Source organism: Mercenaria mercenaria, chromosome 1, assembly GCF_021730395.1.
Source record: "Mercenaria mercenaria strain notata chromosome 1, MADL_Memer_1, whole genome shotgun sequence".
NCBI lineage: Eukaryota > Metazoa > Mollusca > Bivalvia > Venerida > Veneridae > Mercenaria > Mercenaria mercenaria.
The window spans coordinates 78,210,649-78,230,143 of NC_069361.1; the positions used below are offsets into that span (position 1 = coordinate 78,210,649).

At 37.9% G+C, this 19,495-nt stretch overlaps 1 protein-coding gene across 1 annotated transcript in view; it reads left to right on the plus strand.

Annotated features, from left to right (window-relative positions):
* The first annotated feature begins 6,612 nt into the window (after window positions 1-6,612).
* LOC123533145 (KICSTOR complex protein kaptin-like) overlaps window positions 6,613-19,495 on the plus strand; it is a 40,855-nt gene continuing 27,972 nt past the window's right edge. Inside the window, exons 1-9 of the mRNA XM_045314783.2 lie at window positions 6,613-6,948; window positions 8,660-8,742; window positions 9,240-9,324; window positions 10,598-10,652; window positions 10,994-11,069; window positions 13,322-13,395; window positions 14,590-14,699; window positions 17,304-17,411; window positions 18,699-18,783. Of these exons, the coding sequence (XP_045170718.2) occupies window positions 6,732-6,948; window positions 8,660-8,742; window positions 9,240-9,324; window positions 10,598-10,652; window positions 10,994-11,069; window positions 13,322-13,395; window positions 14,590-14,699; window positions 17,304-17,411; window positions 18,699-18,783 (893 nt within the window). The 5' untranslated portion in view covers window positions 6,613-6,731. The remainder of the gene's footprint in view (window positions 6,949-8,659; window positions 8,743-9,239; window positions 9,325-10,597; window positions 10,653-10,993; window positions 11,070-13,321; window positions 13,396-14,589; window positions 14,700-17,303; window positions 17,412-18,698; window positions 18,784-19,495) is intronic.

Genomic DNA, 19,495 nt, shown 5'->3' on the forward strand with positions numbered 1-19,495 from the left:
AACCACTACCCTACCAACTACCAGTACCACTACAGCGCTAACACTACCACTATACTACCCCTACCAACTACCGCTACTACTACCAATACTACCACTTTTCCCCTGTCAATAAACCAAATACCAATATCCCTTGTCCCCTACCCCTACAAACCCTTAACAATACCCTTACAACTACCAATACCAAATAGGGAAAACCACTACCACTTCCCCTAACCCCCTTCCCCTATCACTAAACCCCTACACCACTAAACCCAAATACTTAAACCCTGTCCACCACTGCCCCCCGTCATTTTCACTAGGTACTATACCCCTAAACCCCTACACCACTTCACCACTACCACTACCACTACTACTACAACCACTACTACTACTACTAATAATAATAATTTAAAAAAAAATAAGAGTTATCTTAATTTTACATTGAAACGTAGCATAACTTATTGTAAAACATGTTGTGTCCTGTCATTTCAAAATCCTTCAAATTTCCATTTCATAACATTTTGGGGGCGGGGCACAAAAAACCACAATTTGGCCCCCAACGGAAAAACCGTACTATGACATCTGGGGGCCCCTAACTGTTTGGGCCCTTTTCCTTTAAAATAGCTCATGACACCCGTGCTTTTGCAAAATTGGGCCCTTTATATGGGTAAAAATTTGGGCCTTGAGATTTCAAAATCTCTCAAGCGTAAGCCCACCCGGATTTAGTGGGGGGAGTCGAATTTCCTGCTTCTATTCAAAGGGAGTATAAAACTGTATTTTTAACCCAAAATTTGGGAGGGGTTTTCCCTTTGGAAAAAAATGTTTGGGGCATCCAAAAGCTCACGATCATCCCCTTTACCATTCCTCTTTTCGGGGGGGAAAATTTTGCAAAGGGTTTTTAAAAAACAAAACAATGAACCTGCTAATGAACAATTTCCCTAGGGTTTTAAAAATTTATATTTACTTTTTGAATTTCAGGGTTATTTTATATATTTGCAAAGGGGAAAAATTTATATTAATAAAAAAAAAGTTTTCACTGTTTTGCAATGCGGGTGAAAACAAAACATTTTTGGGCGTAGGGGTAATTTTAGTTTTTTGCTAGGGCCCCTTTTTAAAATTTTAAAAAATCTTCATGTACATTTTCTGGATGTCTTTAAGATATTTATCTAGAATGAAAATTTATCACGATATTTAACTAGTTAGCCACATAATTAACTAGTTAATTATCACGCTAACTAGATAAGTAACGTGATAGCCACATAACTAAATAGTTAAATTTTGTTTGGGTAATTTAGGTGGCAAAAAAAATGCCCCCATTAAAACATATTAAAGCATTTATTTTTGGCGACATGACAAAATATTCAGTACTAATTTTTACGTTTACTTGGTTTTGTGTTTGGAGTGTGTTTAAAAACCCCGTGGCGTTTCCGAAACGGGGCCAAATTTTTTTCACTCAAAAATGCATTTATTTTTTTTTCCTTTTTTTTTTGGGGTTATACGGCCCCCTTTTAACAGTCAAAGTCATATGGGGGGGGACTATTCATAACCCCTCGTTTTCCCGGAAATTTAAACCCGTACTTACTTCTATCATCCGAAATAACTGGGGAAAATTTTTGACATAAAGAACATGGTCGAACCAAAGACCCTTATTTAGGTTTCAGTTATTTGAAGTCAGAGACCTTCCACTTTGAAAAAAGGAGGGGGGGCAATGATTAGGTTACGAAGCTGCAAAAATTTAAAAAACCAATTTTTTGTTTTTTTTTTTGATTTTTTAAAAGAGTTTGGGGAAAAAATAATGGTGGCTGATTTTTGCCCTTTTTTTTTTTCCCCCCCGCGACCCCCCCCAAGGGGAAAACACTAGAATAAAGGTTTTAAAAGGGGTTGTCGCCGAAACGAAAAAAACCCTTTAATTTGCGGAGGGGCCCCCAGCGATATTTAAGTGGTTTTAATTTGGGGGGGGCGCCCGGGGAAAACTCGAGTATTTTGGGCGTAATTATTGTCCCTTTTTTCTCGGCGCCACGGGTAAATTTTCGGGGTTTTCAAAAGGGTTTTTTGGAAGGGTTTAAAAGGCGGGCGCCCGGGAAAAGACGATAACTAGCGGGGTCGCCCAAAGGTTTAAAGTCGCTTTTTCGGTTTTTGCTCGGCGCCCCCCGCTGTTTAATTTTTTTGAATTCTTGTGTTTTCGCTTTTCCTTTCCGTGGGGATTTTCCTCAAAAAATATGGGTATAATTCCGTGGGTTTCAAAATAAAGTAAATACCTGCTTTTGGGTGTATGTAGATAGATTCCCTTTTGGAGATGTGGGTTAAAAATCCCTTTTAAAAAAATTTCCCCAAATTAAAATTTTTGGGTTCCCCCTCCCTTCCCTTTTTTGTTTTTTTTCTTTTGCCGGTAAAGTTTTCAAGGAAATAACAGTATCCCTTTTAAATTTAAGGTTTAGTACGAGATTTTCTCCCATTTGGGAAAAAACTTTTCACAAATTTTTTGGGTTTTCACATTCAAACTTTGTTCGGGTTTTTTTGACGGCCCGATTAAAAACCTTTCCCCCCCCTTTTCTGTCTAAAGTTTGGGAAAATATGCCCCTTTTAAAAACAGGTTTCCCGCCGATGTTTTAAATTTGGGCGGGTAGGTTGAGATTTCCCTATTGTTTTGGCCCTGCTCTCCCGAAAAAAAATTTATTATTGTAGTTTATAGTCATTTTAGGAAACCCCAGAGGGGGGGTGGGTTGGGTGTCCCCAAAAATTTTAACCCCAAATGGGTTTTCGCTAAAAATGAGGTTTTTTGCTTCCCGGTTTTTTACTATGTCGGTGAACTTTCAAAACCAAAAAAAGAGGGCCCGGGTGGCCCTTTACGCTTCCCCTTTAATCATGTTAACCCTAGCGTTTTCAGAGTTATCAAACCCTTTTTTGGTTTCTAAAGGTCAGGGGGGACCTTGACCAAGACCTTTGCCCTCGGGGCATTACTGGCCGGACAAACACCCCCAAATAATTTGGGGAGTCCCTTTTCCCCGCATCGCCCAGTTCTATAAGGGGTTTTTTTTACTACAGGTTTACTGTGACCCTTTCCTTTTCCCTCAGGTCTTACTGGCAAGGGCCCCCAAAAACCCTTTTTAAAATTTTAAAGGGCAAAGCCCTAAGGTCAAAGCTTTTTAGTACTAAATGTCATGGTGACCGTGACCTTTTGGCCCTCCCTGGTCATCTACTGGTCAGGACAAACATCCCTACAAAGTTTGAGGGTCCTAGTCCTAAGCATTGTGGAATTATAAGTTTTTAGGACCACTAGGCAATGCTACATACCAAATATCAAAGGCCTAGGTCTTATAGTTTTAGACAAGAAGACTTTAAAATTGTTTTTCCCCCAAGTCTATGTTAAAAATTTAGAAACCCCCCCGGGGGGGGGCCCTTTTTACCCCAGGGGGAAACTTTAAAAATCTTGGTAGAGGACCACAGGGAATGCTTTCATACCCAAAAATCAATGGCATAGGCCTTTTGGGTTTTAGACAAAAAGAATTTAAAGTTTTTTTTCCCATACCCAAAGGTATGTAAAACTTGGGTAGTTTGGGAAAAATTTTTTGGGGAGAGGACATTAGGCAAGTTACATACAAATATCAAAGGCCTTTTTGGGTTTTAGACAAAAGATTTTTTAAAATTTTTAAATTGAAAAAATTTTTTTTTTAGGGTCCTGGGGACCTAGTTGTTTCAAAGGAAAGGAACCATTTGAACAAATTTGAAAGAAAGGGCCACCCAAGGGTCTTTTCCCGTGAATTTTGGTCAAAATCTTCACGGTTTTTTAAAATTTTTTACTGCTACCCGCCAGCCTATGCTACTGGGTAAAATTTACGTTTTGAAATTTTCCCACTGCTCACGCTATTGCCTCAAAGGGTACTGCAAATTTTCCCAATGATCAACAGAAAACATGTTTTTTACACGTTTTCACTTTCCCTTAAAAACCAAAGGGAACTCTGCGTTTCTTTGGGCATTTCAAAATCTGTGTTTTTTTGTCATTTCTATAAATGAAAAATCCCCTTTTTTAACCATTTACAAAATGTTGGGGCCCTTTAAAATCCCTTTCAAAGTCACGCCTTTTTATTTCTTTCAACTGTTTTTGCAGTCGGCGTAAAACGTCTGTATTTTTAGATAAGTAAATTGGTAATACCAAAAATAGTTTTTTTTTGAAATTTAAAAACATACAACAACGAAAATTTTGAAAACCGGGAAAGCAGTCCCATTTCACGGTCAGAAAATGTGACTGGAAAACCCTTTTCAATTTTCAATGGGCCCCCCCCCCCCCCCAGCTTTTCAAATTTTTTAAAATTTTCAAAGGGACGAGTGATCGGGGCCTTTAAAGGGGGACTTGGGTAGGTGGTCTAGGGCCCCTTCCTCAGAATGTTTTTTAAAAAAAAAAGTATTGGGTTTAAACGGGAAAATGAAAAAAAATTTCTAAAACTGGTTTTTGTTTCTTTTTTTAGCGAAAAAAAATAAATCAGCGTTTAAAATTTTTTTTAAGATGATCATAAACTTTCCCGCAGCTCGTTCCCGTTTCCCTTTTTTCCCTTTTTAAAAGCATACAAAAATGTATTTGGATGTTTTTTCATTTTATCGGTTCTTTGCAGGCTTTTCAGTGCCAAATCGGGGATTCTATGCCCAAGCGTTCTTGAGTTACCATTCAGAAACTGTTTAACTGTTCAGGGTCACTGTGACTTTGACCTCTGACCTACTGACCTTAAAATCAATAGGGTCATCTGCTGGACATGACCAATCTCCCTGTCAACTTTCATGATCCTAGGCAAAGCATTCTTGAGTTATCATCCAGAAGCCGTTTAACTGTTCCGTGTCACTTTGACCTTGATCTTAGACCTATTGATCTCAAAATCAGTAGGGGTCATCTGCTGGTCATGACAAACCTTCCTGTCAATTTTCATGATCCTAGGCTTAAGCATTCTTGAGATATCATCCGGAAAACATTTAACTGTTCTAGGTCACTGTGACCTTGACCTTTGACCTACTGATCTCAAAATTAATAGGGATCATCTGCTGGTTATGACCAATCTCGATCCCTATCAACTTTCATTATCCTAGGCCTTGAATGACTTTAGTTATCATCCGGAAACGGATTGGTCTACATACCGACCGACCGACAGACATACTGACATCTGCAAAACAATATGTACCCCTCCTTCTTCGAAGGGGGGCATAAAAATATAGATTCATAAAATCTACATCTACATCTACATCGGTACAACCAACAATTTCCGATTATGACTGGTCGGCGCTGTCAGAGAAACAGTTGTTAAAGAAATTTAGTATATTACAGTATTAAAAGTAAAAGATAAAAGGACAGTATGCTACAGTTAAAATAGGACAGAATGGAAGAATTACATAGTGACCGCCGCCAGCCTCTCTGTAAAGATACTGAGGCTGGGGCTAGCTTTGACTGATGCGGGGAGGGAGTTCCAGAGACGGATGGTTCTAGTGAAATAAGAGTTAGCAAAGTATTGAGTGCTGGAATAAGGGATCAAGTAGTTAAGATTTCTAATGGGGGTCAAGTAACCTTGGTCAATAGCAACGGTCTGGGTCCTTACTTTGTAAAACAAAAGTAATGAACAGTTTAATCTACGGCAGAGTTTTTCCATTCTAAAATGTTAGCGAGGCAAATTTATGCTGTATACAATGTCAACATAAATTCATTATCAGAAATGTATTCGTTACAAATACTTTGTACATTTACCAGAAAGGTTCTGAACAGATTTCATTGGGGATTTCCGAACAGATATACGCAGAATAAGTTTGGACGTGACAATGACGGTCAAAAGTTATCACGCCGTCACGAAACGTCCTATATTATTTGGACAATAACCTCAACTACCAAAGATATATCGAGGGTCGAGCGCAACAGTGCTGTAACTCCTACTAAAAGAAGGAGTTAAGGCAGTATTGCACCCAACCCTCGACATAGAGGTTATCTATTTTGAAGCTTGTGCAGTGCACCATGGTGCACATTTTTGACTGGAAAGTCCTCTCAGGGAATCCAAATTTTATTGGCTCTAAGAACAGTACAATGAGGCTCTGACTGATTCAAAATTTATAATCATTCAAAAGTTTATTTATAAACCAAACATAAACTAACTGATAGAAAGGCAAATTCATAGATTCATTGTATTTGTACTGAACATTCATTATTAGTCTACCGCGAAAACATATTACAATTTATTGTCCAAAATGTATTCACAGTAAAAGAAATTATAGACACATTCAGAAATGGTTAAAAAACAACATTTGTCAATAATTTGTCAATAATGGATGTATATTCTTATTAAATAGACATTCAAGTACCAAAATAGAGAACAAAACGTGTAAATTCAGCCACATGAAATCGGTCGCATTTTCCAATGATTCGTACGCATATATGTTCGCCCTTGTTTTTTTTTATATGTCAAAGAATGACGAAAGAAATTATGATTAAACAACCACAATCTGTTTTAAGTAGTTTTATTTCAAAAATAAAAATATTATTTCAATGTTTACCGGAAGTTTACACAATATATCAAGTTATGATCTTAAATGGTCGAACTTTACAGAGTACGTTTGATGCTCTTCTATTAAAGGTAGGATTGTCACGTCCAATATTGCGGGAAATGTCAATTAAACAAATTGAGAGTTTTAGTGTTTAAAACATTAATTTTGCCTTACATGTTCAAGAACTCATCGTGACAGTTGTATGTACTAATGCTGTAGGTTATAAACATCCCCGCATTATGGAACAGCGATCATGGAAGTGGACAGATGCACATTTCTGCAGTTTGCCATCACAGACCTCAATATATGGGTGTACAAAAATTATGAACAATATTAATGGTACAAACAAGCTACTTGTTGCCTCTTTAGTTGGAAAGTTTTTCACTATTGATTACCAGAGGATATTTGACAAACTGACCCCATCGACGAAAGAAGTGCAGTTTACATACATACCAGGTAGTCGAAATAATTTGACGTTAAGATTGTTTTTATATTTGTGACGGGGCAATTTAACGTCAAAACTTCAGAGAACCAAAATTATAGAGAATAAATCACAGTACACAGTCATGTAAAGTTACTGGTTTTATCGCTTGCGCATATTGGCGTGTAGAGCGCAGTAAACGTTATTCCTGTATAGTACATGCTTCGGTTGAAATCACCTGACTTCATAATTTTGGAAATTATTTGATAATTTTTACATAAATCAATGAGGAATTGAATCTTCTTTTTGATAATGTAAGTTTTATTTGAATTTATGGCGTATTCGTGACATAAAGGGCATTTAAACCTACAGTATGTAAAGCTTCGGTAGCGATGAAAATTTCAGTGGAAATTTCCTCCACTATTTTGGTCTTGAGTGTTTGAAGTGAGTGGTAATATTGCCCATATGAAAAAATTATCTCGATATTTCCTAGGATCGCGTCAAATTGTTGGACTAACATACCAGGTAATAGTTATGGCAATTAACTTTACTGACGCTATTTTATTTTCAGATGGTTGCATAGGTTAAGTAACGACATAACCCCATTTGATAACTTAACCAGCATGGAACTGCAACATCTTTGCACTGACTGTAGATAACTGATGATGTTGCATGAAGTTTTCAGCACATGCTTCTTTTTAAATATCTAGATCAACATATTGCGTATATGATATGAATGTAGTTGAATTATAAATATAAACAATTTCAACTAAATTCATGAAAAACATACCTTAAAAAGTACCTTGATCAGGTCTCAATCACAATGGCGGGACAAAATGTTGAAGACAGCAGTACCCATTTGAAACTTGTGTGTATAACTTGTCTTCAGATCATTTTGCGTAATGGTTAAAGTATATTTTAAAGTAACAGTTGAGTCTGTGGCATTATTACTTATATGCAAGATGGAATTTTGCAGACAAGCTACTTGACATAAAATAAACTTGTGGCTGCAGATTCCAGTGTTGTTTATAACTATTTTGTTAGCTATCTCAGAGTGCCTGAAAGAGATGTATCAAAGATAATGGGCTTCAGTTCTGACAGAGCTGCTGTGATGGTTGGCAAACAATGGTTTTGCATTTAAATTGAAATCTGATAGTCCATTTATTATGTTAGATATGCACTGCATAGTGCACAGATAAGCACTCTCTAGCCTTGATGCTGCAAAGTCCATGAAAGAAGTGTGATACTTTGAAAGTATGTTGCATACACTGCATACTTATTTCATTTGATCAAGTAAAAGGCTTGAGCACTTGCAACATGGCAGGATGTTTTAGAAGACGCAAAGGCCTAGATGTTGCCAGTTCACGTGAGATGGCTTAGTTTTGCAAACTGTGTAACAAACGTTCGCAGAACAATAGTACCATCACTCTTAAAATCTATGGAAAGTGACTGTGATGATGACATCATGGCATCGTCATTATTTAGTGCAATGTCAGCATATAAATTTCTGTTTTTGATGCACTTTTTTCAGTGACATCATGACAGATATTGCTACTGTTTCAAGGCAATCTTAAAAGTGTGATTAAAGTTGCAGAGACTTGAAGCAATCAATGTCCCCTAAAGCAGCAGTATTTGGTAAAAAAATCCAAATTATGGTATGCATTTACCTGAATTCCTAGATACTTCTAGAAAAATAAAAACAGTTTACATGAATTACTGTAACAAATTTTTTTTATGTTGTTTCAGGGGAATCTGAGATTGTATCTGTAGATGCTACAAATAAATGTCGCCATGGCAATGGTTTAACTATAGGAATCACTTTCTGGAAGGTAAATGGAAACACTAAAATTCTACTTTCAGCACTATGATTAAATCCAGGTTCAGATTTCCTCTTTTAACACAAAGAACTTAAACATGGTGGGCATTTGAGCCAATGATGATGACTGTAAGTGGACCAAAATTAAACTTGTTAATGCAGAGTGTGATTATTCAAGGATTAAATGATATTTTTCGCAAGCTTACATGTAGATAGGTACAGAACAGAGAGTGGCATCTGTGTTAACATTTAGGCTTCGAATCAATTGCCTCTAACCACTGTAGGTTCAAACCATACTAATGAATTCTCCCATATTACAAAACCATCATTCTGGACTGCAGGAGGTTAGGCGATAGCCCATGCCAGAAATAATACTCTTGACTTAGAGGTGCACCTTGGAAATCTCTAATATTTAAGATATAACAGTTTCAAGTGTTAGTGGTTTTGCAGTTTTGTGTTTCAACAGATCTCAAATGTTGTATGCAAAAGTTTAAAAAGATATGTTTTCAGCTTGAAGAGAATGAGAGTAAGCAGTTTCTACATACATATTACGCTGCACAGTCAGGAGAAGAATTCAACCTAGAAAGTGTAGCTCGTAAGTTGTTTTGTTCGATTGGAGTATATTTGTAGCCATCCAGCTGGCTTACGGAAGGTCGGTGGTTCTACCCAGGTGTCCGCTTGTGATGAAATAATGCACGGAGGGGCATCTGGGGGTCTTCCTCCACCATCAAAGCATGACCTATATTTGTGTCGGTGTGATGTTAAACCCAACAAAACAATATCTTAGCATATTTATAGCTCAGGAACAAAATCTATATGAGCACATGGCAGTGACGGGATAACACTAATGTATGGAAAAGGACGCTGGACTGGGGTATTTGCCATTTCATTTACTTGAAAATTTGTCAGTAAACTGGTGATGCCAGTTGAACATTGTGTAACTGATTGAATAATTGATTGACATTTTAAGATTGATGAAAGTTAGTCAAAACTTCTTATTCAAACTTGTATTTAAGTTCATGACATGGTCCTTTACATTATTGATGACCGATCCATTGTAAAGTTGGACAGAACTTGTAACTTCTACAAGGCTTACTGAATTTCACACAAACCAAGTTAAAGAATCAGTAAATTAATAGTATAAAAAACTGTTTAACAACTGGAGACTGGAAAGAAACCCACAGTGGCATTGATACTGCTTAGTAATTGTGAATGCTTTTATGATTACATGCCTGATGTTGCATATTTTGATTATTTTACTAAAGACAGTCCCTAGATAGTTTAAAACTTCTGCCTACCGTTACCCTCAATTCCTTCGGGGACTCACAGATTTAAAAGTGTTATAGGTCTGTCTGTCAATCTGAATATATGTGTGTTTTGTGTATCTAAAAACATCATAGGATTTTTTCTGCATAAAAACTTGTGCTTTTTGGGTTTTGTCAGGGATTTCACTCAGTAAGACCAGAGTGATGGCCCTTGACTTAGACAAAAATATGCATAAAGGGCCTAAAAGTTTGTGTCGCACATAATTCAAAAAGTGTTTGAACTACAAATTAAACTTAATAGGAATGTAGTTGAGCATGTGAAGTTGCCAAAACAAGGAAAAAGAATTTCTTTATACTATTTTAGTTCCTTTATCTTTATCTTATGTTTCTTGATGTTTTGTAGTGTTCACTTACCCCCCCACCCCACCCCAACCCTACCTCCACCACCACCCCTACACTACTGGCATTTGCAGCTAAAGGTTGTATGAAAGTTAAATTAGATTTGCATTGTCAACAAGTAACATATGCAGTACAGCAACAGCAAGTGGGGACAGGCATCTAGTTGTAAATTTTGGTAACTTATTATTGTCATCTTTGTTTCAGAGGGCTGTCAGAGTTTGGAGTTAAATTTCATGCCATACCATTTAACGCATACAAAGTAAGTTTGAAATACAACGAGATTTTTTGCAGAAAATATAAGAAAAAGCAATATTTTGGATGATGTTATATTTACTTAAGGAGTAACTTTACTTCTTGAAATATGTGAATACACCTTTACTTTACAAAGTGAAAAGTAACATTCTTGAAATATGATATGTGAATACACCTTTACAAAGTGAAAAGTGACATTACTTCTTGAAATATGTGAATACACCTTTACAAAGTGAAAAATAACATTACTTCTTAACCTTTCAGAATGAAGAGAAACTTTAGTCTTGAATGTTATCTGCTGTGTTATAGGAAAGAATGTTATTGATCACATTGAAGTCTTGATTTTAGGTTGATTGAAGGCAATAACACAGAGACGGTGTTTTTATTGAGTGGAAGTGACAGCAAAGTACACCTGTATAGAGAGGTATGTTAACTAAAATGTGATCTAGTTATGCCATTTGCTGATTATTGAAAACAAACATAGCAGTACACGATGGATGCTGATTTCATTGTACCTTCCTGTTGTTAGCTGTACTATTCAAAGAACAGTCTGAGCTATTCTACTCACCCAGGCGTTGGCGTCAGGGTCCTTGGTAACCTTAGTTAAAGTTCTGCATGCAAGTACGTATAGCTATCATTTAAAGGCAGATGGCTTTGAAACTTATTTTTTCTTTTTCTAGGTCAATTATTAACTTCACTGGGTCAAGTCCCATAACTCTTGACATGTATTTTGGCCAAATTATGCCCCCTTTTGGACTTAGAAAATCCAGGTTAAAGTTCTGCATGCAAGTTACTGTCCCCAAAACTAATGCAGGTATTGAATTGAAACTTCACACCCCTTTTGGACTTAAAAAATCCAGGTTAAAGTTTTGCATGCAAGTTACTGTCCCCAAAACTAATGCAGGTATTGAACTGAAACCACATGTGTTTAGGGGTTATAAAACTAGGAGATAGCATCAAGTTCCATAACTCTGACATGCATTTTGGCCAAACTGTACCCCGTTTTGGACTTAGAAAATCCTTGTTAAAGTTTTGCATGCAAGTACGCATAGCTATTACTTAAAGGCATACAGCTTTGAAACTTTTTTTCTAGGTCATTAACCAACCTCACAGGATTAAGTCCCGTATCTCTGACTTATTTTGGCTAAATTATGCACCATTTGGACTTGTTAAAGTTTATCATGCAAGTTACTATCTAAAAATTAATGCAAATATTGACTTGAAACTTCACTTTTTTTTCGGGTTTATAAAACTAGGTGATAGCATCAAGTCCCATAACTCTGACATTTAATTTGGCCAAATTTTACTCCCTTTTGGACTTAGAAAGTCCTCGTTAAAGTTTTGCATGCTAGTTACTATCTCAAAAACTAATGCAAATATTGAATTGAATCCTCACACGTTTCTTCGAGTTTATAAAACTAGGTGATAGCATCAAGTCCCATAACTCTAACATTTAATTTGGCCAAATTTTACTCCCTTTTGGACTTAGAAAGTCCTGGTTAAAGTTTTGCATGCTAGTTACTATCTCAAAAACTAATGCAAATATTGAATTGAATCCTCACACGTTTCTTCGGGTTTATAAAACTAGGTCATAGCATCAAGTCCTATAACTCTGACGTGTATTTTGTAAACTTATGTCCCCTTTTGAAATTGAACATGTCTGGTTAAAGTTTTACATGCAAGTTACTCTCTCCAAAAGTAATGCAGATACTGGATTGAAACTCTATAGATATTTTATCATTTAGGGTAATATTCCTGCTTCTGGGACAACAGTTGGAATAGGCAAGCATTGGCTGTCTTATGGGCAGCTCTTGTTTTATTGATCTATTCAGTTGAGAGAGTCTGTTCAAATCTTTAGTTTTTAGCTCATCTGACTTTTTAGCTCTCCTGAGCACACAGCTTTTCAACACTTTTTCCTGGGTGACTCTACCAAATAATTTCATATTGGTCAAAAGCCAAGGTTACAGGGGTCCGAAGCCCGCCCGCTTAGCTCAGTAGGGAGAGCGTTGGTCTATGGACCGAGGGGTCGCGAGTTCGGTCCCCGGGCGGGTCGTATGTTCTCCGTGACGATTTGATAAAAGACATTGTGTCTGAAATCATTCGTCTTCCACCTCTGATAATTCATGTGGTGAAGTTGGCAGTTACTTGCGGAGAACAGGTTTGTACTGGTACAGAATCCAGGAACACTGGTTAGGTTAACTGCCTTCCGTTACATGACTGAAATACTGTTGAAAAACGGCGTTAAACCCAAAATAAACAAACAAACAGGGGTCCGAACATTTCTGCCCAATAACATGAGAACCACTTGACCAAAAACCTTAGAATTTGGTTGCATGATTGATCTTACAAAGTAGATGACTTATTGTTTGGGATGAGTAGGTCAAAGGTCAAGGTCTAAGAGGCCTGAATGTTGAAAATGGCTTCAGCTTGGTAAGTTGGGAAATGGTTGAACCAGCACCTTCAAACTTTGTATCATGATTGGGCTTAAGAAGTAGAAAAGAACTTGTATTAATTTGCAACTATAGATTTCATTATCATCTGCTAGCGGTGAGGAGGCCAAGAACCATAACTCTTCTGTAGATTGAGTTAAGTAAAGAAGTTATAGGTTCCATTCAGCCCATCAGGTTTGTAAAAATGATAACTACGGTTTGAATTTTTCTTGTATTTTTTTTCCAGGTAAGCTACCAGCATAGTTTCAAAGAAGAAGACTGTGAAGAATTTTTTCCAGAATTCAAAAATTTCACCTCTGTGTAAGTACAATCATTATTTTTTTGTTATTGAAGGTTATGTTTTGTCATTCTAGAATGGATGTCTCCATGGCTGAATTGTTAAGTTGTCTTTAAATCAGCTGCCCCTCACTCATATTTATAAGTGGGCCAGCGGTCTAGTGGTAACAGGCTTGACTGTCAATTCAGAGGTCCGGGATTTGAATCCCGGTCCAGACACTGGAAATTTCCAGATGCTCCAGAGTGTCACTCACCTAAGAAGCCTGTACTGGTTCTTCCCAGGAAAGAAGCTTCGCCTGTATCGGTGCTATACACGTGGCACGTTAAAGAACCAGACTGCCTATTCGCAAAGAGCTAGGCAGGCCTGTATCTAAAAAGGATTAATCTATCTCTTCTGGTGGCTTTATCTCGCTCTGTGTCTGTACTAGTAGAGGATGAATTTCGCGCCCTGTCTGGCTGCGTTTACTATATGTAAGCACCTTTGAATGTGTTTATCATGAAAAGGGCGCTATATAAATCTAGTAAAATAATAACTGATGTTGGTTTGATCGAAACCTTGCTTGTTATGTAGAATTCATCATTTGAGGAAACCATCTAACTAGATTACGGAAGGTTAGTGGTTCTAGCCAGGTGCCTGCATTATGTCTGAAATAATACCTGCAGGGGCACCAAGGGTCTTCCTCCACCATCTAATAGTAATAATAATAATAATAATAATGGCTGTGACTAAATACAGAGTTGGTGCACCTGTGATATATTACAGACTTCGGTATATACCGAATTAACTAAATTTGAAAGAAAATATCTTAAATGTATATATTTTGTAACCATGGTGATACTAACCCTAACCTCTAGTCAGTATATTATGCATTTGATACACTAAATGCATGCGGACATGCAAAAAAATTGAGTAATTTTGCTGTGCGCTCCAATGGATAATAATTCCGCGCCTGCGCAGAACGGCTGCACCAACTCTGCAATGAGAAACATTCAATAATAATAGATGGAGTAATTTTTGGATAGACTTTCTTTAGTGATTTTATAGTTAGCAGCCTTATTTGCAGTGTTAAGAAATTTCAAGGGACGAGTGTTCGTGTTTTAGGATAGGCTGAAAATAATATAGACAAATATTTTGAGTTAGCAAAAATAAGACCACTGCAAATATTACCCAATCTACAGAGATACAGATCTGTTATTGATTTTTTGATAACTTTGCAGTGTATTATGGTTGGATGTATTGTACTACAACAACAACACTAGGAGAATATCTGTGACAGGTCATCAGGATGGGGTGCTTAATGTGGCTGTTGTGGACATACAAAAATGTGGTGAGCTTTTGCTGGCTCTTAGTATTCATAATTGCGAACTATGATATACAATGTATGAGGTAGTTTGAACATTAACACTTTCTTAGTGGAGAAATGTTTGTTATGTGACCATTTGCAGAAGATGAAATGTAACAATATTGTTGTTTGGTCTGTCCGCCTTTTGGCCACTTGGTTCCTTATTGATCTGTTAGCCTGTGGACCACTTGGTCCCTCGTTAGTCTGTCTGCATATAGACCTCTTGGTCCCTAGATTTTTAATCCTCCGCCACAAGTGGTGGGGGTTATAGGAATGGTCTCGATCCGTCCGTCCTTCCGTCTGTCTGTAACACTTTCGTGTCCGCTCCATATCTCCTAAACCCCTTGAAGGATTTTCATCAAACTTGGGTCAAATGATCACGTCCTCCGGATGATGTGCAGAACTCAGGAGTCAGCCTTGTCGGCTCAAGGTCAAGGTCACAACTCGAAGGTCAAAGGTTTTAGCCTTCCATTTTGTGTCCGCTCTATATCTCCCAAACCTCTTGAAGGAATTTTGTAATCCTTTGGTCAAATGATCACCTCATCAATATGATGTGCAGAACCCATGAGTCAGCCATGCCATCTCAAGGTCAAGGTCACAACTAGGGTCAAAGGTTTGAGCCTTCCATTTTGTGTCCACTCTGTATCTACTAAACCCCTTGAAGGATTTTCATTAAACTTGGGTCAAATGATCACCTCATCAAGGTGATGTGCAGAACTCATGAGTCAGCCATGTTGGCTCAAGGTCAAGGTCACAACTCGGGGTCAAAGGTTTTAGCCTTCCATTTTATGTGTGCTCTGTATCTCCTAAACCCCTTGAAGGATTTTCATCAGACTTGGGTCAAATGATCACCTGTTCAAGAACTTATGTCAGCCATGTCAACTCAAGGTCAAGGTCACAACTCATGGTCAAAGGTTTGAGCTCTGTACCTCCTAAACCCCTTGAAAGGATTTTCATGAAACTTGGGTCAAATGATCACCTCATCAAGATGATGTGCAGAATTTATGAGTCAGCCATGTCAGTTCAAGGTAAAGGTCACAGCTCAAGGTCAAAAGTTTACCCTTTCGCTATCCATTACAGTGGTGGGGGATTTAGCTGTCTTTCAGACTGCCTTGTCAGTCTACCTTTCAGCCACTTGGTTCCTTGTTGGTCTGTCTGCCTTTAGGCCACTTGGTTTCCCACTGGCCCATCTGCCTGTAGACCACTTGGTCCCTCGTTGGCCTGTCTGCTTGTAGGCCTTCTGGTTTGTTGTTAGTCTGTCTACCTGTAGGCCACTTGCCCATCTGCCTGTAGGTCACTTGTTTCCTCGTTGGCCTGTCTGCTTGTAGGCCTTTCTGTTTGTTGTTAGTCTGTCTACCTGTAAGCCATTTGGTTTCCCACTGGCCCATCTGCCTCAGCCTGTAGACCACTTGGTCCCTCATTGGCCTGTCTGCTTGTAGGCCTTCCGGTTTGTTGTTAGTCTGTCTACCTGTAGGCCACTTGGTTTCCCACTTGCTCATTTGCCTGTAGGCCACTTGGTCCCTATTGGCCATTTTGCTTGTAGGTCACTCGGTTTGTTGTTAGTCTGTCTACCTGTAGGCCGCTTAGTTTCCCACTGGCCCATCTGCCTGTAAGCCACTTGGTCCCTGTTGGCCTGTCTGCTTGTAGGTGACCCGGTTTGTTGTTAGTCTGTCTACCTGTAGGCCACTTGGTTTCCCACTGGCCCATCTGTCTGTAGGCCACTTGATCCCCATTGGTCTGTCTGCTTGTAGGTCACTCAGTTTGTTGTTAGTCTGTCTACCCGTAGGCCACTTGGTTTCCCACTGGCCGATCTGTCTGTAGGCCACTTGGTCCCCATTGGCCTGTCTGCTTGTAGGTCACTCGGTTTGTTGTTAGTCTATGTACCTGTAGGCCAATTGGTTTCCCATCGGCCCATCTGCCTGTAGGCCACTTGGTCCCCATTGGCCTGTCTGCTTGTAGGCCTTCTGGTTTGTTGTGAGTCTGTCTACCTGTAGGCCACTTGGCCTGCTTGACTGTTGGCTACATGGTCACTTGTTAGTCCATCTGCCTTGTTTGTTCAGAATATAAATATTGAGTAAAATTCAAAAACACCCTGGTCCTTTTGATGTTAATCTACTACGGATGAGTTTCTGCAATCAGTAAATGGCCCCTAAGGTAGAAAAATAACAGTTATAAGTGAATGGAAATTCATATTAATAAATTTCAGTGCTTCATGTTATTGATATGTTAAAGTAATATTTAACTTTCATAGAACAGTTTTACTTGTCCCACCTTAAATATGATAATGTCAGTCTTGCTGGATTTGTTTCTTTTAACCCTTACCATGCTGAATTTCTATAATGAACTTGTCCATCTTCCAATTTGGACAGTTCCATTAACTGTTTAAAGGGGTGCTTACCAAAAAGATACTGACTGAATAGCGAACAGTGCAGATCATGATCAGACTGCATGGATGTGCAGCTGATCATGATCTACACTGGTCGCAAAGGCAGAACCAATCATGTCCAGCATGGTAAGGGTTAACATTTCTTTACTTTCATATGAATGTTAGTACTTAAAACATTATTTCTACTTTTATTACTGTTTCAGATATTTTAAAGAGTTTCTCAGTGGAGTTTGACAACCCTATAACTTATGTAAAGACATTTTCTCTCTTCAATAAAGTACCAAGACCTTCATTCCTGCCTCCTGAAGAAGGTAAGTGGCATCTTAAATTAAAGGTAACTACTAATGTAAAATGCAATGCATGATTATTGTGTTCCCAGGTTACATTGTATTTATATAGTTTGTTTGTTTGTTTTTGGGTTTAACGCCGTTTTTCAACAGTATTGCAGTCATGTAACGGCGGGCAGTTAACCTAACCAGTGTTCCTGGATTCTGTACCAGTACAAACCTGTTCTCCGCAAGTAACTGCCAACTTCCCCACATGAATCAGAGGTGGAGGACTAATGATTTCAGACACAATGTCGTTTATCAAATAGTCACGGGGAACATACGCCCCGCCCGAGGATCGAACTCGCGACCCCGCAATCCGTAGACCAACGCTCTTACCTACTGAGCTAAGCGGGCGGGCTTGTATTTATATAGATACATGTAATTATATGTGATGAAATAACTAGATGATGCCTATGAATCATGACATATTATATGTTCACAGGTGATCAGTGTTTATCAGCATAGTATCTTGAACAAGTTGAATAACTAACAGAATAGTACAAGTCTTGAGTTATGGCCCTTGAATTACTTAGTATTTGGAACAGAGACACTATCTGCTTGATAACTTAAGCATTTTTAATCCAATGTAAACCAGACAAAGTGTGTCTACGAGCATATTATCTTGACCAAGTTGGATAAATAGTCAGGTAGTCTTTGTTGCTCTGGAGAAGTGGTCTTCGAATTACTTGAAATTGAGAAAAAATTTGGATTTAGAAATTAAAGGTCAAGGTCACATTGACCTGTAGACTGAAAAAGTTTCCAATTAAACACTTTTATTGATTTTAGAATGCTTTGCCATATGACTGTCAAAATTCATTGAAATATTGCTCGTGGTCAGTAAGCTATACCTGTGGAGTAAGTAGGTCAAAGGTCAAGGTCACAGTGAGAGTATTAATGGTTTAGAATCTTTAACTGGAGCATGTCTGGGCCTTTGGCCACAAGCTTGACACAGCATGATCGATTTTGGTGAGTAGATTACCCTGCAGTGGTCACAACATGATTGAGACTGAAAAATTATCTACCCAGTTACCTTGGACAGGCCATCAATAAATTTGGGATTTTTCAGCAGTTTTGATGGCAATTTGTATCAAGATAAAAGGTCAGACGTGAACAAGAAATGACATTTTTCGCGGGGATTTTGAAATATTCTTGAGGCAAACTAAATGAATAATGTTTTCTTATCCTTTCATATCGAAATATGGTTTAGACTGAATAGTGGGATACTATTGGGAAATCATACTTAGTCTAATGATAATGTTTTATTGCCAGGTGATGATGAAGACAGTGATGATGATGTTTTACCAGAACTAAACATACTTGTACTTAGTGCACTAATACCAGCTACAATTTACAGGTAAGGTAACAAAGATCACGGAAATGATTTAATGAAAGATTTAAAGATACTTGTGCTTAGTTCTGATACAAGCTACAATTTGCAGGTAAGGTAATATACTGGTAGATGACGAAAATGGTTTATTACGAGAGCTAAATATACTTGTGTTGAGCTACAGTTTGCAGGTAAAGTAACATACTGGCAGATGACAATAATAGTTTATTACAAGAGCTAAATATACTTGTGTTGAGCTACAATTTACAGGTAAGGTAATATACTGGCAGATGACAATAATAGTTTATTACAAGAGCTAAATATACTTGTGCTCAGCTACAATTTACAGGTAAAGTAACATACTGGCAGATGACAATAATAGTTTATTACAAGAGCTAAATATACTTGTGCTCAGCTACAATTTACAGGTAAGGTAACATACTGGCAGATGACAATAATAGTTTATTACAAGAGCTAAATATACTTGTGCTCAGCTACAATTTACAGGTAAGGTAACATACTGGCAGATGACAATAATAGTTTATTACAAGAGCTAAATATACTTGTGCTCAGCTACAATTTACAGGTAAGGTAACATACTGGCAGATGACAATAATAGTTTATTACAAGAGCTAAATATACTTGTGCTCAGCTACAATTTACAGGTAAGGTAACATACTGGCGGATGACAATAATAGTTTATTACAAGAGCTAAATATACTTGTGCTCAGCTACAATT